At 41.4% G+C, this 26,516-nt stretch overlaps 2 protein-coding genes across 2 annotated transcripts in view; one reads left to right on the top strand and one right to left on the bottom strand.

Annotated features, from left to right (window-relative positions):
* Window positions 1-281: 281 nt before the first annotated feature.
* GID8 (GID complex subunit 8 homolog) lies at window positions 282-7,084 on the bottom strand. The gene is made up of 5 exons (XM_074157369.1): window positions 7,011-7,084; window positions 5,670-5,799; window positions 4,339-4,535; window positions 3,648-3,845; window positions 282-3,318 (listed from the first exon to the last, which is right to left on the bottom strand). Exons 2-5 carry the CDS (start codon window positions 5,785-5,787, stop codon window positions 3,145-3,147), a joined length of 687 nt encoding a protein of 228 aa, XP_074013470.1. The 5' UTR covers window positions 5,788-5,799; window positions 7,011-7,084; the 3' UTR covers window positions 282-3,144.
* A 3,201-nt stretch (window positions 7,085-10,285) lies between these two features.
* DIDO1 (death inducer-obliterator 1) overlaps window positions 10,286-26,516 on the top strand; it is a 55,326-nt gene continuing 39,095 nt past the window's right edge. The window contains exons 1-2 of the mRNA XM_074157755.1: window positions 10,286-10,400; window positions 10,805-10,810. The gene's annotated coding sequence lies outside the window, so the exon portion shown is untranslated. The remainder of the gene's footprint in view (window positions 10,401-10,804; window positions 10,811-26,516) is intronic.

Raw genomic sequence — 26,516 nt, 5'->3', positions numbered from 1 at the left:
ACACCACTCCGTTGTACAACAGAAGCAGCCACAGCTCAGCTCAGCTCCCACAGGTCAGGCAGAAAAGAAACGCGGTCACGGCGAAGACGACGGTTCTGCGGGAGGTTTGGGAAAAGGGCAGAGATTCGTAGCCCAATCAAAACACACCGGAATTTTCAGCCTTGCTGCAGAGGCATAAAAGACACGTTATTTTCCAACCCAACTGCTTTGTGTCCATGGCATTAATATAAAAAACAAATAATCTTATTTGCTTCCAAAAGAGGAAAGGCCCGGGGAGGAATGAGCGTAGTGTACTTTTAATTACCAGATTTGTTTGCCACCATTGAGTTTGGAACAAACCTTCTTACAAAAGTTATTTTCATTATTGTTCTAAATTAAGTGGAACAAAATATGTCTTTTTACACTAAAGCAAACTGATCAAAGTGGCATTTAATAGTATTTGTTAAAGTGGTTATCTAACAAAAATGGGTTAACAAAATCCCATTCATTAGTAGTCACCAAATAAGACATTTCTCATGCATATGACAAAAGTTCATTCGTGTACTGAGAGGTCTGTTTACTGTGTACAATATTTCCATAAATTATAATATGTTTCACAGCCCCTACCATTCAAGAATATTTCAAACAGATTATATATTATATTTGTATATGCAAACTATTTTATATACACTAATATAAAGATCCTTAGAAGTACCATTATCACTACCTTTATGCTTTCTCTAAAATGCATAGCTTTCGAATATTTTCTTGCAGTTACCAAAAACTTTACAGATTAAAGCTGCTTATCAACGTGGCATGTTCATAAAAACAAAGTGAAATAGAGCTATACTAATTTTGTATTAAACCCCTTAAAAAACATGTTTATTTTTTAATGGAAAAAAAAAAAACAACAAACCCAAAAAAACCAAGCTAGTGAAAATTCAAGTAATCTATGCTCAATCTTTGCCCAAATACTCTACGAAATTAATGTAGCGTTCTAGAAATACAGTGAACTTCTCAACCAGGACTGTAATACTGCATTTCTCATGGAGAAAAATGCTAGTTCATGCCACAAAAACGCACCACTTGCCACTTCATCCGGGAGAAGCTTTAGCTGAGATTTAACACCACAAGCATCAGAAGAGAGGAAAAGCTGATCAGTTCTATATGAAGAAATTAGAGCTATTCCAGTTTTTGTTTTCTGCAGTTTGTTATTAAACAAAGTTACATTAACCATACAGTTTCTCACAAACTAAAAGTTATACATGGTTTTTAGACATCAACCGACTGGAAAAAGCCAAAAAAAAATAAAAAATAAAAATAACCCACAACTGTTAAAAGTTTGGTGTTAGAATAACCAGCCTGGGTGAAGGAAAGCCAGACCCCTGCTGTAGTTGGCGGGGGGGCTACTAATAGCTTGTTTGTTACGTATAAACTTTAAGACCTCCATACCACAAACGCCTCAAAGTGAAGAACAGAACCATCAGGAATAAATGTGAACAAATAGTTTTGTGATATCCATCATCTAGCTTAACCTTGGCGCTCCGCATCTCTAATAGCTGCTTAACAAACAACGGTTCCCACCCTCCCATACCCCCCCAAAAAATAGCTACACAAGTAAACAGTGTTCACAGTAATGCAATCAGTAACAGGTTTTGTTAGTTTCCGTAAGTCAGGTGTATCTGCAAAGCTTTATACAGTTTAATGCGTAAGTATTCCAGTAAAATTAAGTGAAAACCTAAGTTTCATTCTACAGGGTAATATCTACCATACAAGACTAGATTATGTACAGTATGGGACCGGTGTGACAACTGCCAGCGTCTCATGATGTCAAGCTATTTCACCCACCAGCTCGGTTTTCATTGAGCAAATCTGTAATAACTTGATATACGGACCAAAAAAAATCTTGAGATTGATTTGGCAAGATTAGTGCTTCCTACCGCTGGGTATACACCAGTGGACAGTGCTGCAAAATTAAGTCGACCAGAACATCCCATACCCAGAAGATCACCATTTGTTGACTTGAAAGTCTGGACTTCACATGTAAAACATTAAAACTATAATCCTAAGTGGAGTGAGGACAGTCAGTAAACAAATACAGGTGAAGATGAACAGCATCTCTTCAGAAAGGTACGGAAGAATTGAGAAAAAAGGAAATTTCTGGATTTAGACAGCCCTGCTCTGCTCAGCTCAAGGCATAAAAACAGCCCAAGTAGCTCTAAAATTACGACTCTTATTCAGCGAAGCGTAAAGGCAGATCCTGCACAAGATGATGCATCAGAGGCTTCAATGAGCATCTCTTCCCCCGCACTTGATTTCCTAACACAAGCCTGTCTTTCAGCTTACAAACATCCAGTAGCCTTCAAAGCTTTAGTGGAATCACTGCAGCATCTACAGCTGCAAATTTAATATCCGGGGGGGGAAAAGGCCCCTGTTAACAAAAACCTTCAAGTGCCTCTGGGGGCCGTTTTGGTCATTCGTGAAAATTAAGGAAGAAAAACCACCCTTATTTCCAACAATACTCCTCCTGAAAAGATGGGTCACTGATCCATTATGAACATAGCTCTCACCATATAAAGCACCAAAAAGTCAGAAACAAGGAAGAAGAAAAAAAAAAAAAAGTCCTTAAATTATGATTTACAAGTTTGTACACTATTTCCTAAGCGAAAGGTTGACCTTACTGCAAAGTTTATAGATGAAAACTTGACCAGTTACTTTTAAGGGGAATGTATATCTGGCTATAACTTAAAGGTAGAAAATATTCACTGTTCTATATACACATTTCAAACAGGAGACAGTTAAACTTAACTGAATAGTTGCCAATATAACTCCGTATTAACTCACTGGCCACTAAACTAGGCATCAGTAGCCAATTAGAAAGCTTGAGTTCTGTACTTTTAAAAATGCTATTTTTCCTGTCCTGTTTAATTGTTTTTTTTTAAAAATGTATTATAGTGCATAGCCTAAGTCAGACTTTCAAAGAGATACAGCGCCTTTCAATGCAGTTTTTGCAGCATTTAAAAGGGACTTTTCTCCCTTCAAATTAGATGTTCATTGAAAAATCTGAATTGAGTGCTGTACTGTAGTAAAAATATTTCAGTCACAGACTGATATAAACGTATACTGTGCAGTACTAAGATTGTTTGATGTCCATCTGCACACATTTTACTTGGGTTCTTCGATCGTCCCCTTGCTGAGGTCTGTCATTTTGGGATATTTCACTTTCTTCTGGTCCAGCTCATTCTGAGCCCACAGTAGTAGTTTCAGTAATTTTGCCAACTTGGGTGTTGATTCACGATTTTCATAGTCTAGAACAGCTTGATTAACCTCGCTCCATACCTGGAAAAGAAATACTGGAGTTCAGTAATGGTTCTCTGATGATTAATACTGCTAGTGCCATCCAGACATTGAGAACATCACATCTAGTGCGCTAATTCCTCAGAACACAGTCAGGACAAAGCTTCATAAACTACGAGCCTGGGGAAAACAAGGACAAGAGCCAAGTAGCTGAACACATTAACAGCTTTTTGCTTTGAATCTTAAGAAATACTTGTGTTCTTTTGCATACCACTATATAGATTTTTTTCTAAACATTTAAAAAAATATTTGGAGACCATTTTCACTACATACGAATAAAAGGCATCAGTTTCCTTTCGCGAAAGGACTACCTTCTGTCGCTGCATCATGTTAAGCAAATCTCCAAATGGTGATTCTTCGGGATTATCAAAGGCGAGCAAAGCCAGCGTACGCTCCATTTCTGTCAGGCATTCCCTGCTCTCCTCCCCTTGTTCTGCTAATTGGGTCTGAGCAAATTCCAGAGCCGCTTCTGTCTCACGCTGCCGAATCAGTTCAATCAAATGCTGCTGCTACATAAGAAAGACAAAGCAATATTAGCTAAACAAATTAACAAATCTTCAGTTTTTCAAGACTGTAATCTTCAGACATTAGTGTGCAATTTGAGACAAATGCTAATCCATAATTTGACAGTTTGAGGTCAGTTCTTCTCAATGTGTGAGACAAGGAGCAGCGGACTCGTCTACGAAAATCTACAGAAAAAGGTAACCTGACGCTTTTGATTAACAGGTTTTGAAAAGATGTGTTGCTAAAGGAACTACCAGAAATTCAGAGTAACAGTAATTGGAAGTTGTTAAATGACAGGCCGCTGCTGCGGAAGTTTTTAATGTTACTAATTGTATGTGATGCCACCACACCACAAAGTTTCCCATCGCTACAAAACGATGCCAAGAACAAACATCCATGTTCAGTCACAAACTTCCCAACACTCATAAAACCTGCACTACTTTTTCCCGTCTCTCCGCAACCTCTAAAACAAAAATAAAGTTTGTCACCTGTCCTTACCTGCAAATGAAAGTAAAGATATCTGTTTGTATCTAACAATTCTGGATGGAGGCTGTTTATTAATGCAATGGCTTCTTGAATCTGTCCTTTCAAGATCATTTCTCGGATTTTTATTCTTTCGTCGAGAGTCTCTAAATCAACACTGGGTTCAATTCCAGACTCCATTCGAAATTTCTCTGCCGCTTCCTTAAAGCCCTCTGAAATAGAAACATTTTACCTGTATGAAACACTTTAAAAAGTATCAGTTTAAATTGAAAGATTTAAGTATTGCTTGTGCATTTCGGCGGTTTAAAGATTAAGTGTGAAATTCTGAAAAATTCTTATTTTAATAGGTGTTTATCCAACAGGCATCTTAATTCATTCTGAACTCAAGTGCCCTCATTCTCTAAGGATACATGCAACTTGTAGTCTGATAACTCTAAACTCGAAAGCTTGTTTTCTATTTAAGTAGAGCAGCATACTTATTCCAAAAGGGGATTTTCCAAAATTTGCATGGTTTTGCTTCTCCCTCCAGCCCCCCAATCTGTTTACACACACCTTGCAGCTTTACCAAGAAGAAACAGAAAATGAATTTTGCTTTCTCGTACTAACACTACTTCTTTTTTTAAGTTATAAAGCTATTTTAAATCCTAAGTCACGCTTTCAAACACACAAAAATGATTTATGCCACTAAGATGCTCTTCCTTCACCCCAGAGGCTTCACCTACACACCAATGTAAACAGGGGTGTAGATCGGATATGGATGCCTCCGCCCTAGAAGAGCTTACTGTGCTGGTATGCAACGTAATTACTAGGGACAATTTCCAAGGGATTTTGATTGTTCCAAGTATAAAGTTAGGCTACGTGCTGAAGGGGTTAATATTTTGGGTCTCAAAATATTTTGACAAGAGTGCCCTTTTACAGTTTATCTTTCTAGTTAAAACTTGCTTCTGACAGCTGTTCTGTGTGGATTTCAGAGTGCTATTTAACAACTGCAACAGATCTTGAACTCTGTTTTAATGGCACAAAAAAAGGACATTATACAGAAGTGGGCCATGTTTGTCAACAGCATTCCAGAAAATACTTTATTTTCTACATCTTTTTGGAGAAGAGCTAAGGTTAGTAACGTCACTTCTATCGCATGGTAACTTCTCTGTCTCTCAATCTGTCAGTTCCCACTTAAGAGAACACGAGAGCAGTTGTACCTTGCTAAGAGAACCCACCAGCAATCACTAAGTCCTTAAAGCCCTTAATTTCACTCCATCTAGAGCATATTCTAGCCAAAACTGTCTGTCTCGATAAAATAAGCAACATGCATTTAAGAACCTCCTAGCATTACTACTTATTTTTACCTGTAACAAGGTAGTTCATGATAAGGCGGTTCATGTCTGCTCTCTGGATATGCAAGTTATTAAGTTTTTCCATCCATTCATCTTTTGTGATTTCGTCAGGTTTTTCTGCATAACTCATCCTGGACTCTTACTACAAGAAAAGAAAAGCATCTCATTTAACATGATTCAAGAAGTAAATTAGTTTAATGTGTATAAGCACTGCATTACTACCATCTTTGTACCTTTTTTATGAGATCTTTTAAATTATTAATCCGAAAGAGACCCTTTTATCTCAAACCACAATTTTACATTTTTCTCCTGCACTCTTTAACATCTCCTAGCCAGTCTCTAAAGCTGCTTTCATCAATTGTAAGAGCGAAAAAAAATTCAAATACCATCTTTCTTGTAGTTACTCTTAAATCTACTCCAAATAAATCTTGTTTACAAGTTAGACAGGACACACAGCATCACACAGTGACACAAGTGAAACAAACAGTTTGACAGCTAGCCAGAAAAAATGTAATAAACCCTTAAAGCAGAGCCTACATAAACAATAGTTGCTTTAAAGTTTTCACCAACACTTAGACGGGGCAGCTCCAGGTACTGTATAGCTACAAAACTGTACGTGATATGTTACCCAATGTACAACGAAAAGAAACTAGCTTAGCTTCGCGGTCCCTAAAAGTACTATCAACATGTCAACACTACTGAAGTGGGATCTCCTACTATTTTTCTCGACTATATTTTTTTTTTTTTTCAGATTTGGGAGCAAAGCGCCTTGCTAAAGCCGGCATTTAATCATTTCTACCTTTAAGTCACGCTCACGGGGGCAGGGAAAGGGGGAGGAGAGGCGGCGACAACAGCAGCAACAGGCAACCGCCACCCCTCTCGGACAAACACGAGCGACAGCGCGCCTTCCCAGCGCCGGCCCCTTTCCAACAGGTTTTTCTCCCTCTAAACTACGGCCAAAGCCCCGCCGAGCCCGCGGAAGCCGGGCAACGGGAGGCGGGCTCAGCCCGGGGCCGCCTGAGGGGCCGATCGGTCCCCGGCCCCGCGTTCACGCCGGTCCCAACCACGAGGCGCGGGGGAACGGGGCGCTCCCGCCACAACGAGCTGCAGCGGCCCGACCCCCGCGCGGACCCCACCCGCCGGGGCACCGCGACCTTCCCCCGCCCGCCCCCGACCCGACCCGGCCCTCCGCGGGGCCCGGGCCACCGAAGCGCTCGGCCCTGCTCGCCGCAGGCCCGGCGCCTCCCCACCGCCCGCAGCGGCGGACAACGGGCCGGCCCGCCAGGCCAGTGGAAGGGCCCCGCCAGCCCCCGTCCCCTGAGGGAAGGTGCGGGTCCGCCGGCGCCATCTTACCGAGCGCGCGGCGCTGCCGGCTCCGACGCACGAACCCGGGCCCCTCCGCCGCCTCCGCCAGGCCGCTGGCGCGCGGGTCTCGCGAGAACCGTCCTCCCGACCAATCAGCGCCCGGGGAAAGGCGAGAACACGCAACCATAGAGGCGGCCCTCGGGCCAGAGCGTACGCCTGCCCGCGCCGGTGCGGCCCTCCAGCGGGGAGCCGGCACCATAGAGACGGCGCGGGGTGGACCGCCGCGGGGATCGGGCCCGGCCCCCGGCAGGAGCCCATCCGTCGGGACAACGGGAGGGAGAAGGGCCCGGCCCCAGCAGGAGCCCATCCGTCGGGACAACGGGAGGGAGAAGGGCCCGCTGTAGGTATATGGGTGCATAGTTGTGCCGGTTCCTGCTGCTGTTGGTAGGCCGGGCTGCGGACGGTGGAGGAGAGCTGAGGAGAGCTCCCGACCCGCCACCGCCGGGCCTGCGGGGTCACGGCTGAGGCAACGCTGCCGTTTGGGTGTTTAAATGGCCTTAAGAGGTATAAATTCTGACGCGTTGCAGATTATATTCCTCAAAAATGAGGATTTTACTTACACAGACTGGGGGTCTGAAGGGAGCCCACAGGAGAGCCGGAGAGGGACTCTGTCAGGAACTGTAGTGACAGGACAAGGGGTAATGGTTTTAAATTGGAAGAGGGGAGATTTAGATTAGATATTAGGAAGAAATTCTTTTCTGTGAGGGAGGTGAGGCACTGGAACAGGTTGCCCAGAGAAGCTGTGGCTGCCCCATCCCTGGAAGTGTTTAAGGCCAGGCTGGATGGGGCTTTGAGCAACCTGCTCTAGTGGAGGTATCCAGGGGGTTGGGGTTGGAACTCGATGATCTTTAAGGTCCCTTCCAACCCAAACCATTCTATGATTCTATGATATGGATCCAGTCACTCGTTTTTTCAGGGGCTTTGCAACACCCGGTGCAGCGAGGATGTCCCTGCCCGGGGCAGGGAGTGGAACTGGAGGAGATTTAAGGCACTTTCCCACCCAAACCATCCCGTGGTTATTGGTTTTGTAACTGGGTCATAAAGCGCGGCTCCCAAAGCTCACTTTCATTCCAGTTGTCCCTACGTCGAAACTGGGAAAATCTACAATGTAATCAATAATTTATTATTTTAACTTATTTCCCCCCAAAAAAAAAACCCCTCCGGTTTTATATAAACAATGCTGAGTTTGGAACAAATAAGTTCAAATATTTAGTAATACATGCCATTAGTCGTTAGCCCCGTGACAGAGAAAGGTTCAGCGTGTTCCTATGGACTGGAGAGGGCTCTTCCTCGGGCTGCAATCTAAAAAGTCAATGACTTGTTAATTAACAATGACTGTTAATTCCCAATGAATTTGACTCATTGGGAAGTATCAACGTTCCGACTCTCTGTTTGAACCGGTAGCCTTGGGAATCTCCCTGGGCTCTCCCGGTTCTCGCCGGCTCCTCCCCGACAGGAGGAGTTTCTCGGGAGACTCCCATAAAGAGGGAGGGGAGGAAGGTGCCGCCCCCCGGGAGGGTTTGGGGGCTCTTCTGGAGAGGGAAGCGCCCCCCAAGCAGAGAGACGGCAACGGGGTGTCATTTATCCCACCGTTGCTATTTGCAGGTAAAGAACAAAGAATAGACCTAATTGCTCTCTAATAAGTAAAATAACATAGTCAATAACTCAGCTAAAGTAGGTGTGAGGGGCTGCGTGGCGCTGATGCCCCTGTTGTCATGGATTGGGGTGTTCAACCAACTGCAACAGAAATTTCCCTTTTTCCCCCCTTTATTGTCCCTGAGCCACAGAAAAGTAAAACTGGGCTAAAGGCCCACCTGAGTGGTGGTTTGACTTGTGAAAAATGCTTTGTTTTGTTGGTTTTTTTTAATATTTTTAGGAGTTGGCATTTTTTCTGCCTGTAATGTTAACAAAAAAGTGGTTTTTTTTAATTTTTCTGTGCAGAATATCACAGTGTTCTTGTCTTTTTTTCCTTTCGTATCCTTTCCCTAGTTTTTTGGTGCCTCTGGCAAAGTCAAACCTTGTTAGAAACTGAGCTTTCATTTGGGAGAAGAGGCTTTACAGCCGCTGCAGTTGCAACAAACAGACTTGCAATACTACTGTTGAAGCATTTCCTTATTGAGACTGGAAAGAAAAGCGACCTTCTAATGCATGAATTGTTTTTATTTGGTGAAATGGCATCATGGCAGCACTAGCTCAATGTGATAAAATCCAAAGTATATAAAAAAAAAATTAGAAAAGTATTATTCCTTTATCTCGATACAGGCCTTTTTTTCCCTGCTAATGTTGTGGGTGCAATGAAAACTCTGCTTTTTTGGGGGAGTGAGCAGTATCTTAAGTAATAAATGACACATATTTTATACTAACTTTTTCCTGATAGAAAGCTACCTTGTCGCTTTCTGCAGTCCCCTCTTTTTAATTTGTACCTCACTGAATAAATGTTTAATTATCCCATGTATAAGACCTGCTGCTGTCTTCGATGAAGAGAACACTTAAGTTCCCTGCGCTTCGCAGCCTGGGATACTCAAGGATTTGGAAATAGCAAACTTGTTTGGCTTTCATTTGTTAAACCTTGCAAAATTAGGGGAGGAGTAGAAAGATACAAAGCTGTGGAGCAACTCAGGGCAAAAGCTTCCGACATCATTCCCTCTCTTCTAGCACTAAAGCCTGACTTCTGTTAAAAACCCTCATGCTCTCCCCAAGTTGGAACCAAACCTTTCTTTTACTACTCAGGGAAAAAAACCTTGCAGGGTACTTCTGTGACTCCAAAGTTGGGTTAAAATACATAGAAACAAACTACTTTTTTCTCAGGAAATTATTCTGTGCCTTCAACATGCCACAGTCCTCCAAGAATCTTCCAGTAATGAGGACAGTAATAACATGAAAAGTTGGATTTTTTGGGAAAGACTACAAAATTGAGATGAAAAGAAATATATAATAACTGTAATTCAGTGCAGTTTGTAGAATTTTTACATGGATCGGGATTTGATAAATCCTAATCGCAAAGAGATATTTTGATGACTGATATTTGGAGTTGAGTGCAGTGAATCCCAAACTGAAGTCACAAAAATCCCTGGGGAAAAAAAAAAAAAAAGGCTATACATTGCAGGGAAAGGGAGAGAGTTTACCTAGAATTGGAGGGGAAAAAAACACCTGGAAGTTTCTGTCAGCTGGTAGGGAAGGGGATTGCTTTATTTCTGTGAATATGATCAACGCTCAGTAAAGTATTTCTCTGTGTTCATCTAGTCTTTATGGAAAAGGAACTGTCAGGAGCCTTGGAGAATCAAGGACCCAGAAGAATCACTACCTTGACACCGGACTTAGCTATTCCGAGAGAAGTGCTGAACTCCAAGGAAAAGAGGCCTTTTTCCACATCAAAAGGTAAAACTGGAGCACAGCTGACAGAAATCAGTCTCTCCTGACTTAAAATTATTAATTATCTGTTAAAAAAAACCACACCAGAGATGGAGGAGGGGAAGATAACTTGCTCATTTGCATTCACCTCTATTCTCTTCATGGCCTAACTCTGCCTCTGTTTTTTACCTGAAATGGGCTCGCCAAAACATTCAGTGAGGAAGAACTGAGAGAAGGGGTAAACATAAAGTAAGTTTTATATTTAAGGGCTTTGCATCTTCAAACACTGGAAAAGGTTGCTCTCTTGGTGGAGGGAAAGGTGGGTGAGAGCAGAAGTGACACCCCAAATCTGGGGACCCCATCTCAGTGCAACACGAAGGTGATGCCTTAGTGCCTGTCACAAATTGTAGTTTTATGGGTCACACCTGAAGACCCTTGTGTGAGACACTACAAATACAAGTCAAGCCAATTTGAAGACACACAGAGTTTAAAAAAAAGAATAATTAGGGAAACCTAAGGGATAAACAAATAAAGATGTATCAGCTGCAGAGGAAAGTCTGGGCATACCGACTGCCTGATAGCCAGAAAGGTTCTGGAAAGCAGTGGAAAAAAGTTTTAAGGAGAGTTAGTGCCGAGGGATTTGTAAATATCTTAGCATAAGCTTCTCTGGTATTTAAGAAGGAGAGACAGGTAAGGTGCTTATTAGACTGTTTTAGACACTGACTGATAGTCATTAGTCTCTGCTAGGATTTCCCAGCAGTATTTTCAGCTCAAACCAGTTAGAAACTATGACCACGTTATATGACAGGAGGCCTAAAATGAAACAAAATTCCTGTTCTGTAGATACCAAAAAATTCTCTATGTGCTGCCAGGACAATGCAGGTTCAGACCAGTAACCCGGGAGTAAATTTCCCAAATTAAAGGAAATCAGGCTCTAACAACAAAAGGATTAAGAAGGGAATGAGGCAGGGAAAGAACAGAGGTGCTGATGGTACCGTTGAAGTGAAGGTGACACAGGTGTTTAGTCAGCAGAGGCAGATACTCTGACTTTAACACCAAGCTGTAGGGTTTTGTGGGCTGGAAGTGTACTGTGCCTTAGATGGCGCTCACTGGGTGTGCGAAGTGAATGGCTGTTAGGTTGAGATGGTGTCAGCCTCTTGCCAAATGTGTAAAAGAGGAATTTAATACCTGTTTCACTGCTGGATCCCCCGTTGCAGGCATCCCCCGGTCACTGTGGGTGCACAATTCCTTCTTTTGCATGTTCCCTTCCCTTGGTGTGCAATTCCTGGGTTTGAGCACTCCTTAGATGCTAAATTTGTCCATTAACAACATGTTATTAGCTTTTCCCAGGGCATAAATCACAGTGCGGCTTCATCTACCAAATCATAAGGTATTTCCCTTCCACATGCTTTTGATTTATTGTGGTGCTGTAGTTGCAGAACAAAAAATTAAAATTCTGCTTGCCTTTAATCATGGTGTCTTGTACTTTTGCACAGGAATCTGTTGGGGTTTTTTTTTTTACCTCTTGGTGTTCCTGTGTGAAGTAAGTATTAATGCTGCCCAGTTTTACAGGTGGAGAAAGAGGCTGACTATGTTATCAGGCAAAAAGCTAATAGTAGCTTTTTCAACATTATTCTGAGCTTTTACAACCAAAGGTCTTGTGTACAGAATGTAGACTTCTAAAAGGTGTAATCAAAATACTCAAGAGAATCCTATAATTCTATAGAATTAATGCTAAGTATGTTTTTATGTTTCCTCATGTTTTCATTCCTGAATCCATCTTAGTAAACACTGCACCTATCAGGAATCCAACTGGAATCAATTTTATCAACACGAGGAAAAAATGTGCAGGATCAGGGTCAACCAAAGAGGCAAAACTCACATTTCCAGGTGCCTAAAAGACTCTTCAGGTGTCCAGGTCAGGAGTGCCTGCATGGCTTTGTGGGTCTGACCATAAACTGTGGGACCCCCCGGTGCCTGCAAGATGCTTTTGGTTGCTAATACCACAAACACTCATAGGAGGAACAAAACCTGTAACTGGGAGTTAACTCTCTGTAATAATTTACAGTAGCTTGGGTCCTGGAGAGCTTTTTGAGTAACCTAACCATTTTTAAAGGGTGTTTACTGGGAAGCCTCCATGTGGTGGATGAGTTGATGTGGTGATCGCTTCACTTCCATAACCTGGAGCCAGAGGAAAGCATCACCACAGCAATTGCTATTTGATTTTCTAAAACAGGTGGAGTAGAATAGGGAAAACAAAAGAAATCCCCAGTGGAATAAGCACAGGTGGGGAGCATAGCTGATGGGGGCAGCTGGGCCTGCAGTCAGCAGGCGAGCTCCTCTGCCATGTTAAACCTGTGACAAAGCCATATTTTTCCTGTGAGGGAAGTCACTGGGTAAAACAGTATTTAGCACCGCTACTGTGCCGTTTTGCTTTGGCGCTTGCAACCTCGCGAATAATGACTAAAACTGCGGTTCCTGTGAGGTAAGACCACCTCGTATTTTTGATATGAAAACCGGGAGCAGGCATTGTTGATCCCACAGCACTCGACCGCAGAGGAAGCCCTGAGGTGACCGGCACTGCCCACCTCCCTCTTTCCTCAGCGGCCGCAGGACGGCAGCGTGCGGCGGCCTAGAGCCGACGGGACGGGGACTCCGCGGGTAGCCGTGTCGGGAAGGGCTCGGCCTCCCCTGGAGCCGGAGGGGACGAGAATCCCCGGTCTGAGGCGGTCGCCGCCGCCGCGCCCTTCCCGCCGCGCCGTTAGGGAGCGCGTGGCGCCCGGCCGGGGGGCGGAGCCAACGCCCGCGCAAAGTCCTCCGGGAGCCGTGCGCAAAGCGAGGCGCTCTAGGCTGCCGTTGGCCGCCATCTTGTTTTCTATGGTAGCGGGGGAGGAGCGCCCCCGCCCAGCGCTCCGGAGCGGTTGCGAGGAGGAAATGGCGGCTCGGCTAGGCTGAGACCCGCGGCGGCGGCGAGATCCCCCATCCCCTCCCCGCGGTGAGTGAGGGAGGCAACCGGAGGAGCACCGGGACGGGAGGAGAAAGGGAGCGAGGCCGCCGCTGCGGCGGAGGGGTCGCGAAAAAAGGGGCGGCCGCTTCCTCCGGCCTGGACGTCTTTGGGCTCGACTAGAAAATGGAGGCGGGCGGGCGGTGCGGGTCAGGGCGGCCGGAGGGGCCTCGGGCGGGGCGGGGAGGCGGGGAGGTTTGTGTGAGGGAAGCGGCGCGGCCTGTTTTCAGGGGACCGTCGGTGCGGCTGCAGGGCGCGGGCACGCCGGAGGCCTGGCCCGGTTCCAGAGGAGGTCGGCGACTCGATGCGGGGGCCCCGGAGGAAGCTAAAAGCCGCCGCCCCGTAAGCTCCTAACGCGGTTGGGCCGGAGCGGAGAGGACGCCCTCCCCGGGCGGAGCGGGCTGGAAGGCGGGCTCCTCCATGTTGGGGGGGTAAAAAAAGGAGAGGACGGTTTGTGCTCTGAGGCGATCGACGTCATATCCAAGCTGACGCCGGCGAGCTTCACCGTGACGTCACGACCGACTTTAACCGCCTTTTCTCGTTGAATTTCACCGTTGCCCCGGGTACCGGAGGAGGGCCCGAGGGGTGGCGGGGTGCGGGGAACCGCCGGGGCCGTGCTCCTCGCCGCGGGGAACGCCAGAAATCACCCCAAAAACTCGTTGGGGGTGGGGGGAAGGCTGTTGGGAGGGTGGGGGCGAGAGTTACCTGCCCTGAGGTGAAGTTTGTTTTCTCTGGGAGGTGGAGGTTGATCTCCTCATTGGTGAGTTACACAACAAAAGTTGAACTTTAATCAAGTTCGGGTTACTTTTTTTTTTTGCAGGGGAAAAGAGGAGGGGTTGAATTTTTTAGACAGTAGTAATTGTTGGTTGGCTTTAAATATTCAGTAAATTCCCTGTCAATAACTGTTCCCCACTCCTCGCACTAATGTACTTAAATACTGTCTCTTGGAGGTGATGGTAGTTTGGAGTTGTTTATTTGGCTTCCACAAAGCTGTTCTTTGGTGACTAAATTTATTTTCATACAGTTAAGTAGTTTTCAGTTTATACCTCCAAGTGATAGCTACATTTTAGTAGATGGCTAAGAAAACCTTACCGGCTTAGCTTGTCATTTTTAAATTGAGAAGAACGTTACAATCTTTTCACCGTGTTACAAAATATATTCGTGTTACACTCTCCCTGCTGTTTGTGCCTTCAGTAGTTCAAAATAGTGTAACATGTTGTTTTTCTTGCATGGACTTTCATGTTTTCCTTCTAGGAACTTAAGGGAGACAAAAAGTACTGTTTCCTTGTATTTAACTCAAAAAGATATATATAGCATTCATAATTTCCCTGTTTGGGGTTTGATTTTTTTATTATTTTTTTTTTTCCCCTCAGATAATCTGTTTGGGATTCTTTTTTCAAAAATAGCTCTTTTGAATACTTAATCATTAGAGCCTTAAGTAAATTCTTTGGCAGCTGATATTCAACTATATTTTGCTTTATTTTATGAGAACTTTTTCACTGTTTTTAGTCTTTCTATTTTACACAGTTTTCTTTGATATGGTAATTTGAATTGGTTTAGCTTCAACAAACAAATTAAGAGCTTTTAAAGTAATTGCTGGTCAATGAAAAATGACAATGTGTAGTTACTGTACGAGTGTAGGATACATATACTGTTTTAATTGTAATAGATATTTTGGGTTCTGCTCCACTTCTGTGTATGCCAGCTGCCTGTTACTGTTCTTTGACATTTGGAACTTTCTATAGGAATAAATATAGAAGTACGCTCAAAATAGCTGTGCAGTTAGATCTTAATTTTTTTTCCCTTGATAGTTCCAGAAACGTTTTGCACATAAACGTTTTTCTAATGCACTTTGGTGGAAGAATAAAGGCTCACGTTAGCCTTCAGCCTACTTTGAGACCGCATGACTCCAGTGATTTGCAAATTGAATTATTGTTGATTTCAAGATTAGCATTTAAATACTTTTTTTTACAAAGTTTCTGTATTTTGGGGGTTTTTAAGGGATATTTTAGTTGATTTCTATTACTGTGCAAACGAAGTTTTTGCAAACTTAAGTGCACTACAAAATACAGGTTTTAAAACTGTTCAAATATAGAATAATACGTACGATTCACAGAGTGCTTTGGAGGGTGCTTTTTGTACAACTGAAAGATGTCTTTTGAGTTTTTAAAAAAACACCCTGAAACTCCCAAAAGCAATGCTAGTAGAATTGTATGAGTCCAAAATAGTAGATAAAGACACTGAAAAATATTTATTCAACTATTGGACTCATCAAAAGGCAGTGTTTATTCTACTTAATCTTGTTTCACTACTGAGATTTTTCTGGCAGTAGATTGTGTTTATTTGTTTCTGGTTTAAGGTACTAATTGTCTTTGTAGTTGTAGTTTACAACTGTGGGATTTTAATTCTATACAGCCTGGAATTTCAGCTAGAAATATTAAGTGGAGAGAGGCAGGGCAAGGATCATAGGGGTTAGGCTGAGAGCTTATAAAATTTAACTGATAAAATGAAAGAAGAAGGGACTACACTCAGCAAGAGTAAGATTCGATGGTTTTTAGTTGACAGAACTGGTAGCGTCTGTCTGCACGAGCTTTATTCACTGCTGCACTTTTTCTGCTTAGTGTCTCTTGTAGTACTACCAAGTAGTAGCAGATTTAAGGAGAGGATTTTAACACAAGTAAGATTTATCTAGCTTATGTAAGAACTGGTTGCTTCTTTATGTTCTGTCAAGCCTCTCTCCGCACTAGGAGAATCTTTGGTCAACTATTAGTGCTTTGAGGGTTGTACAACTATTAAGTTTTTATCTAATACAGCTTCTGAAATAAATGAATACTTCACAGTTTTTAATGGTAGTGGTCTCAGTTGCATTGATAGACTTTAAAGTTAAGAAAAATCTTAAATTTCCAGTTAGGGAGCTAAGACACAAAGATTAAATGTGCGTTATATGTGTTCTCACAGCAAACCCTAATCAAAATCAGGAACTGAACTGTGTTTACGCATTTTTAACAACATAATCAGTTTGCTTCTAATTACTGTGTTTCACTAAATTCTGAAGGAGAAATTAATTTGTTCTATTTCATTTAACGAAGCCTTTTTTTGATGGAATAAGAATGAAAATTATAAATTGTGTCAGATGTTATATTTTACCTCACTTTTTACAAATGAAATTTAGGAGGGAAAAAATGTAAAAACCTAGGATTGTTTTTATTCAACAGCTGTGCTGGTAGGGTCAGAAATCATAATCCTGCAGTTGTTCTGAGTCCATTTCTGTATACACAGTTCTATGAACAAGGAGAACTAGACATACCAGAGGATACAGATAGTTTAATTATAAAGTAAACCTAACATTTTTTTGCGTACAGTATTTTGGGATGTGTAACTAGTGTATGTGCTGTAATAATGCCAACTTGGCAAAAATCTCCTGCAGTTTTGCTAGTTTGTGTAAAGCTGTTTGAGAAGGGGGAATTTAAAGTACAGTGTAAGAATCGAAGATGAAATTTGACAGTTGTAGAATTATAATCTTATATGTTTAAAAATAAACAAGCTGTGGGATGTGGAAGGGTTAAACTGCAAGGCTCTCGGCCTTAGCCCAAATAACCGTTGCTGTTCAATTAACAGCCATGGTAAAGAACTGATTTATCTAGTATTTCAGCAGAGGAATGCCAGATTGGGAATCACCTTTCCAAAGCACGTTTTTTCCCGGGCAGTTGCTGAAAACATGTTTTTAGTGCTGCTAAAAAGGTCAAGTTCAGTAGCAGAAATTGAACATTAGACAAACAAATAGTATGCATTTGTAATATATTTTCATTCAAGATGATGGAAGAGGAATGGTAAAGATACTGTTCTTTGGGTAATACCCAGTAACAGTCAGAGTTTGTAATTGATACTTTTGTTGCCTAAACTTAACACCACAGCTTGTAAAATTGGCTTGTACTGGGGTCTTTAGAAGGTTTCTTGTACAGAGATGGTTATGTTTGCTTTTTTAATCTAAGCTTTTGACCACAGAAAGCTGCCTTCTCCCTCCCCCCCTCCCCCGGCTTAATCTGTATAAAAAGGGAGAAATAAAAAAGCAGAGCTATCTACCCTTCTTGTGATTCTACTTGCAACTTTTCTTAATGAGCAAAACCTATTTTCTGTCTCATTTTTGCTCATACCATTCAGACCCTGAGAGCAGGAGTAAACTCAATGCAAAAAAAAATCGATTTTGTTTTGTTGTCTTTGGGTAAAATTAGGGCAGACACGGGATTAGCTTACTCAGAAGAATGTGAATAAAAGCTTCAGAAGGTATTACAGTAGTAGTAAAAAAGCCAAATGTCAGGCTGTTAGTAAGCCGGTAGAGCGCATCTGCCCAGTCATGTCAGCACACATGAAGCTCTGGACTAGGAAATACCAATGGCATGTATATAGTACTTTTTTTTTTCCCTCTTAAAATTAGTTACTCTCTCCTCAAATGCAGAAACACGAAACTGAATGTGAATTTTGTTTATCAAACACAATTATGGGCCTAGTGTAAGTGTTTGATGTTAAGGTTTGTCCTGTACTAAAGTCCCGTCGATGCAGCTGGGAGTCACAGTTCTGTCCCCAGCCATGAACAGAGCTGGGCTGGCAAAAGCTCTAATGTGTACACAAATATCTTAGACTCTGTTTGCTAATGTAATTTTTTTTTCATTCAAGAAATTTGAGTGAACTTTCAAAGTCCTGCTTCCTGCTGAGATAAAGTGCTGCCCTACTTGGAAAGGCCTGTACTAGTGTGTTGATAGAGTTTTCTTATTATGTGTGCAATTCCACTGATAAAACCCTGCTGCAGCAGGACGGTGCACACCTGTAAAGCCCCACCCTGCAAACAGAACTCAGGTAAAAGTACACTTTTGCAGGTGTAATTACACCAATATGAGGCGCTTACCCCAGCACAGCTCTGTTGATTAGGGATTGTATCACTTAACATTCCTGACTTGTGCAATTGTGACAGCGAATGGCTGTAGTTGTAGATATGATCAGTCTTGTCTGTTATTAAATAAAACTCTTGTGTGCCAGATTTCTGGTGGGCCTGCTGCGAACGTGCATTGAATGTTTCTATGAGAAATTACTATTTAGCTGAATTTAGCTGTGGGAACTTCACTCTGGTTCAAAGAAGCACTTTTTGCTACTAATCCAGAATAAAATACACTTGTAATATCTGGTGCTGTTCTCATTCTGCTGCAGTACCTAGTGAAGTGCTCCATCCCTTCTTCCCTTTAATTGATTCTTTTTCTCACTGTTCTGTTCCTGTATGATGCAATCTGAAATAAGAAATTTTTAAAATGTTTTGCTTGGGGAATTGATTTGTCTAGTCTGAAAGACATCAAAATAAACTTCAGTATGTGTATTTTGTTGTGCATAAACCAGGGAGGTGCTTTATGCGTTTTTGCTTGGGGTGGTTGTGTCAGGCTGTGGAGTGGCTCCATGTCTCTGTGCACTACAGCCCGTGGTGTGTGCATGGCACTGTGATTCCGTGCGTACCCGTTAAATCCAGTGCTTCCAGGAGGTCCTGCATTCTCTGCGGATGTGCAGGATCACTCTCCTGTGTGTGCGCAGTTACCTGGCACGGGAAGCAGTGGCCTTCTCACAAGGCTTACGCAAGGTAAGTGAGTAGCCCCACAGAAACCGTGGAGAGCATGATGGTGTGTGTGTGTTGGTATCAGACATACAGTAGAGAGGATTTATAATAATGGGTGACTAAAGACATTTTAATTTGTAAAGGTTCATTTCTTTATTATTACAAGCATAGAGACCAAGTGAATGTATTTATTGCTTCTAAGGGAAGCTATTTCTTTTACTTCTTGGAATGAATATATTTGCTTACTTTTTAAAAGAATTAAGCTGTCAAGTTGCTTTGCTACAAAGTTTATTGTCAATTTGGAATATTTCTTCAATACCTTTTTCAAGTAGAAGAAAGTGATCTTGTGACATTTATAAATGTATTGAGTGTCATTTTTCACGAGAGAAAAATCTGGAAGAAAATTGAACACTTGTTTCTGCATCTTTGGAAATTAAAAAAAAGTACTTAGTGTTTACATTTTAAATCTCGTTAGGTGATTGGCATCAGCATTGCATCTTGGTAGTATTTGGTATCATGTAAATGTGCAATTAATGGCCTCTCCTGTACCAAGACAGGGCAAGTGTTTTGCACCGTACCCTGGACATTTGAAATAATTTTCCAGCTCCAAAAATAACCAAACCTGCATTCAAAGTCACAAAGTCTGCAAACCACAAAACTTCATTTAGATGATTTTTCTGGTTTTCCAGGCGTGTCTGATGGTAGAAATGTGGTAGTGACAGACACTACTGAATTATTTGTGATAACCACATCATGACACCACAAGGTCGTAGTACCTTCAATGATTCTGTGATAAAATCTCAGCAAGACTGAGGAAGAGGCTTTTAACAGAGATGAAGAAGCCTCTGAATTAATTCTCTGCCCTGAAAAATTAATAACTTGTTGTGTTATGCGCATCTGGAGTTGAAATAGTTTTGTGATATTAAAAGTTACCTTAAAACTAGATCTTGGTGATACTTCATCCTGATTTGGCTCTATAGTACTGCCTATATTTGCCTGTAATTATTACTGCTTTATGCAGTATTTGATGAGAGTACACATTTCTTAAATCAGGATGGGATATTTCTGAGGAACATGGCTGTAGAAATGAATTACATATTACTGCATCTACACTGCAAATTTCAAAGCTTGTTAATGTGTTAATTTTTCAAATGGGAATAATGTATTTATTCTGGAATGGGAAGGAATTAACTACCACTTTTAAGTTATTAGTATTGTGGGTATATGAGGTGGTAGGTTTGTTTATAATCTTGGAATTAATTTAGTGTTTATAGCCAGCAAAGCATTTACAGATGTGTGTTACATTTTTTGTAGCATTGTTTTTATTCTACTGGGTCTAACTATAAGCAGTGAAATACTTTGCTTTTATGCAAGTTTTATTTTAACATGGTTTTTCAAATGTAAACTTATTCCTGGCATAAAATCTTTGTATTTGCCAGGGATATTTGGACTTTTGACCTTAAACTGCAGCTTGTCTGTAACAGTCAAGTCGTGAGCTAGTAGGTTATTTGGGCAGTGGAGGAAGGAGTTCAGGATCTTGTCAGTTTTCTTACGTCTCCCCATATCCAGACTTGAGCCTGCTGCCCCTCTCTTCCACTCTCATCGCTTTTCTCATAACAACATTCCCGTTTCACAACTTCTTGCAAGGTGTTTTCCTTCTGGGAATGAAGGAACTGGATTGTACCTTGGAAGTGGATTGTACCTTTTGTCCGTGTCTCAGTGGAACTGCTCGTTTACATACAAAATTGGTTTTGCCCTGCTGACTTCCTTTGGGCTGCTTTTGTAATCCTTGTTGATGCAAGAGATGAATTTTGCTGCTGCTTAGTAGAAAGAGTGCAGGTTTCCCAGGTGTCATCTTTGACAAATAGGGATGCAAAGTGATTTTCAGTGGGATCAGTCTTCTGGGTGGCAGTGGCATCGGCTAAGCCATACCACCATTTCTTTCATTTCCATCAGAAGTCGTGTCCTTATATAAGTTCTCAGATAATTTATTTTTTTCCTTCGTGGTATTAATGTATTTGCTTATTAGGAATTTTTTACACTTAAAGAAGGCATAGGCCAAGCCCAGTGCCTCTTTTTATTCCTACAAGGAATAAAATGAGTAAAAAGTGTCAGCTGTGATTGGAATCACTGTTACATCATTCTGGAAAGGACGTTTTCTGTCCTCTTCATAACATCCTGCAATTTCTTTGATACTTAAGAAACCTATCCTGGATATTTGGTTCTAGCCAAATAGCTTGCATGTCAAGCCTTCTTATTCTGAAAAAACTCACAGGAAAATATAACTGAAGGCCAGTTACAAGTTATTCTGATTGAAGCTACTGTCTTAAATACTGGCAAAGGCTGGATTTGTGTCTGGATGTGGAGATGAAACTGGTCACTGATGAATGATACCTGCTTTAAAAACTAGAAGGTGTAAGATTTCTTATGTTTTCAATTTCTTTGCAGATGGAAACGGTCGTCTTCTCGCTAACCCCAGTTTTCAGAAAATTGCTGAATCTTGTATTGGCCCTTGTGGTTTTTTGAGATTTCTGTCCTGTCCTTGGGCCCTTGCCATTGAATTTCCACAGTGTGTGTTCTATTAACTGGAGCTTCAATGTGAAGACTTTAAAAATGAAACAAACAAACAAAAAACCAAAACCAAACACCAAAACACCAAAAACCTCAAAACACACTGTTGTTTCTCTGTCACGATAGAAGTAAAATACTTGTTAGGTAACAGGTCACACTGAAACAACTCCTGCAGGTACTAGGGTCTATCATGAGTCTTAAATACGAGGTGAACCCCCCTTTCTTGGGTGCTTCTGTAGGGGTGCATATGTGTGAGATCTTCAAAATTTAAGACATCCTTCTGTAGAGTTCTTAGGCTGAGTAGGGAATAAGAGAACTAATAGGTGACAGATATTAATCATTTAGACTAAGGTGTTCAGGGAAGGTGCTTGTAAATATTGCAAATTGGCTGAATGTTGAAGGGTGCTGTCATCCAAGAACATGGAATAAGGGGCAGCATATTTTGTCATCTAGATGTTGACACTGAGGATTAACAATAACGAGATGATAAAGATCACTAGTCTTTCATATAGATTCCTTAAAAAAAACTGAGTAAAATAGCTAGTAAGCTGAAAGATGAAATTGAAGAATTTACCTTGAATTCTGACTTAGTTTTAGTTGGGGTTTTTTTTGTTACACAAGTTCTGAGATAAAGATAAGTTACATCTTTTGATTGTTTTTATTTCATGTTAAAGATTTTATTACTAAGCTGTCTTTCAGGGTCGCTTTTTTAGAGTGAAGTTTTCCCAGCTAACTGAGGCAGGGAGTTCTTAATACAGTTAAAATGATAAGTTCTAGAAAAGCCAAAACCTTTGCAGGCTGTGGACGCACTGAATGTTTCGTTACCTCTTCAGGGACGTGAGAAGGAAAAAAAGTGGAGATACTGATGTGAATGTATATTTGTTGGCAATTTGTTGAATTGGCCTTTGTCTAAAAATGCAAACACAAAAAGAGGGGGAAATGTTGGTGTTCTTTACAAGCTTTGCTCTGTTCATCAGATTAAAGTGTTATATTGAGGCATCTTTAAAAGGGCTTAGTGAAGTCAGCATCGGCAGGTCCAGGTGTCTCCGAGCTGCTGGTCCTGCAGTTAACACCCCTCAGCCCGGTGTTACTGGTACAGGTCATCCATCTCTCCTTCCTTTTGGCCTGAGACTTGTCAACTGTTGGGTTACAAAGGTGGCAGTAGATTGCGTAGATTGCGGTACGCTTTTTATTTATAGAAAATGGGGTGAGATTACAAGCTTTCCCTCTCTTTTTAACTGATTAATAAGACATGTTGGAGGATGGATTTGTAATGTATTGCATTTGTGATCAAGTGGTATCGCAGTAGCAGCAGGATTTGGAATATGGGAATATCTTTTCTCTCTCGTTATATTGGCTGCTGATACTGCCCTGGAGTTTCTCCAAGCCCTGTGTGCTGGAAGACACGGGTTTCCTGTGTTTAGAGAATCCTCAGGGATGCTGAAAGCGAGTGGTGACTTCTGGAGTCTGACAGAGCAGGCAGCCCTGTGTTTTCGGGTTTGTCACTGCTTGAGAATAGTTGACCAAATTGAAATTAAAAGCTTTGTGATTTTTCTAGGATAGGACACTTTTGTGCTAAAATTGCTTCTGGAATTTAGGCCCAGGATGAAATCAAATGCCTAACTTGTTTGGGGGAAACTGGAACATTTAACCTGCAAACTACTGGGGAAAGAAAAACCTGAATAAATGTTTTCTTGGTCGAATATTCTTTCTTTCTCAAGATACTATGCATCAGCTTTATGCTCCACTTGTAGACAAGTGACTGTTCTGTCTCACTGCAATGCTCACGTTATTACAGTTTGCAAGCTTAAATCGGAATCTTAACCGAGGGGCCAGTTACTGAAGTCCCGGTAGCTGAGATCTGACGAGCGTTTGCTGCCTGGATAGTGATGTGCATGTGTTAACAAGCCAGCAGCAAGGGGCTACACTGGGGTCTTCTTCCCCATCCCTGTTCTTGCATGTCTTTACACTAGTTCTGATGTTCATTTTATTTATCCTTTTGGATCACTCTTTGGTGGGTTCATTTTCTGCTGGGTTCACAAGCTGAGTGTTTCCTAAGTATCAGGGTGTCTGTTTCTGTGGCAGAGTGACGTGGGTGGATGTGGCGTAGCCCAAGTAACTGAGCGCAGGAGAAGGGAGCAAGTACCAGCCCAGTTCGGGTTAGGATTGTACTTTGTTCTTCGTACTCCATAAACACAGATTTTTAATAAGCACTGTGAATCCTTTGTTCAATGAGGACTTGTTCTGTATGTTGTGTGACCATTTAAATCACCCTGGGGTTTGTGTTGCCAAAGCTTACTTCATCTGTGAAGGGGGAGAGATTTTTTTCCTTTAAGAAGCTCTTGATTTGCGTTTCTACCTTTATTTATAGTCAGTCTTAAAAGCTTACACATTTTCACAGTGGAGGTTGCTTATTACACAGGTTGTTAACCTGTGCAAAACCAGAGGACATTATCAATAAGCAAGATTATATATTTCTATTATTAACATTTTGCCTTTCTGTCCCTCAAATTTTTCAAGGCATATAATATCCTTTCTAAAGGAGATGTGGCAGAAGGGCAGGATGGTGCTGATGGGAATTGCCTATTAGGGAAAGTACAGTAATTTTCAGTTTCCAGGTAGAATTTTCAGTTTCAGAGGTGTGATTAATGTACTGAATTAGGAGGAATGAGATTAATTGATCATGAATGTTCAGTTCATCTAAAATAAGATAACCCATTTGTGGCTTCATACTACCTTTCTGTCAGTATCTCAGCTCCAGTTGAGTAGCGAACTTGAGAATAAACAGTGCAAAATATACAAACAATCATACTGAATTGGGGAGAGAAATGGATATTTGAAGACTACAAAGTTGCCTTATGCTGTAGTAAATATTTTTGCAGGCAGTTAGTAGAATGTTTGCTTAGAAGAGCCAGCTTGCTAGGCTTAAAAGTGTGATTGTGAACTAAGGCTTTGTGCTTTTATGCTTTCATAATCTTTGATTTTTCAGCTTCTCTTAGGCATTTAACATAATGTATTAAGATGCAGTCTGCAAAAGCAGATTAATGTAAAATAAGTTTGAAACTTACCCTGTTTTCATGAAAAGGAATTTGGACCAAAAGGGGAGAGAAAAAATGAAGTATATATACTTCATATATATAGTGTATATACTAAATAATAATAGTGAAAAACCCAAGCATTTTATAGCAAATGTAGGGGGTCTGCGATTTTAGTGTTTAAAGTGTACTGAATTTTTATACCTCTCAAATTAGAAATGATTTTAAAATTGCAGTTCTGTTAAAGTTTTTTCCTGTAGGTAATAGAGGTAATAATAATGAGATAACATCTACTAATGCAAAAAGAAGTATGATTCTTGCATAGAATCTTAGTTTTCAATTATTATTTGTGTTGAAAATGCTGGTTTATGTGAAATCAGAGCTGTAGACTCTGCACTGTGCAGCCTTGCCACTGGGGGGGGTACGATACCACTGTAAAACGTATTACCTTCAGTGATGCAGCACCTCTCCTAAGGAGGGATGATGCCAGTTCCATTTTTGGAATGCTCTGCCAGCTCTGTGGCTCAAACCTAATTGTAAAGAGCGTGTTGCACACAAGGCCTTGAATGCACAGATCCGTAATTGTGCACTGGGAAGACAATCCTTTAGACAGCTCTTTAGTGTTTTACTGGATTAATTACTCAAATAGGATGCACTTTTTGCGTGTCCTATGGGCACAGTTTTCATAGTTTAATATTAAGAGTTGAACAAGAAGTGATTAGCTGACTTTCCCTCTTCCTTTAGGCATATCGCTTAAAAATTGCGTGATGTGTGATCAGTTGGAGATTCTGAACAGGGAGATTGAGAGGTTGTTACAGAACAACAGCGTGGAAGAAGGCACTTTAAATTCAGACTGTCTTCAGCCATCAGTGACAGACTCCCTGGATATAATCACTGATTCAGACAATGGAGCAAAATACGTATTAGAGCAGGTATTCAATACCATGAGATACAGCACTAGGGTCTTTAAAATTAGTTTGTTCTATTGTCTTTTTTTTTTTCAATTTTTTTCTCCTCTTTTTGGAGTGGGAATAATTGGCCGAGGGAAAGAATGTAGATAATGTACGTAATCCCCTGTAGAGAAGGTAAAGGGGAAGGAAGCACTGATGTGGATCTACCTATATATTCATAATTTTTTTCCTAATTCTGCTTTGCCACAGTCATGCAAACTTTGAGATTTCTTGTTCATGAAATAATAAAGTGATGCACTGTTTAAAATTAGATTTAGGGAGGGGTTTGTCTTCTCCCTCTCATTTTTGGGACAGTAACATAGCATTGGGGAGCACCTAGAGGTGATAGTTACTTAGGAAGATAAACGTGTTTCTAAGCAGCAACGATGCTTGAAGAGTTGGGGGCTTGAGAGATTTGAAAATAATGAGGTATTCTTTAAAAAGAAAAGTCAGGCTATGTATTGGCACATTGAGGATGATGTAATCTGTTCTTATATGTATATGTCTCCCCACTGGAGTGTTAACAATCAAATTTTACTCCTTTGAAAGAATAATTAATGTTTTAGTTACTTCCTACACCTACTAAGGCAGTCCCCATGCGTCTTTAATTGCAGAAAGCTGACACGCAGAGTCTGAGTCCAGTACTGTTCTTTTGTCTTCACTCATTTATTTTATAGGTCAGTTGAAAAGTGGCTTTTTCTGTCCTATCCATCTGGTCCTTCTTTTCCTCCCAAATTCTTTTCCAGTGTTCTAGTAGTTTGATAGACTACTTTGGGTTAAATGCAGGCATTTCCTACCGATTTTTTAGCTTAGGTGAGGTCGGAAGGAAGCAGTCAGTATTGATCTTCCATTGCCATTCTGTATGTGAATTGGGACCCCTGGACTAAACAGTTTTTCAGATGCTTTAAATGAGATTTTTGAAATATTTTCCAAGGGTTAATTTTGGGAAAAATGTGTTGTTACTGATATAATCTGTTCTTGAAATAA

Source organism: Numenius arquata, chromosome 12 (assembly GCF_964106895.1).
Source record: "Numenius arquata chromosome 12, bNumArq3.hap1.1, whole genome shotgun sequence".
NCBI lineage: Eukaryota > Metazoa > Chordata > Aves > Charadriiformes > Scolopacidae > Numenius > Numenius arquata.
Note: the sequence above shows the minus strand (reverse complement) of the source record. Positions and strands in the feature narration are given on the sequence as shown.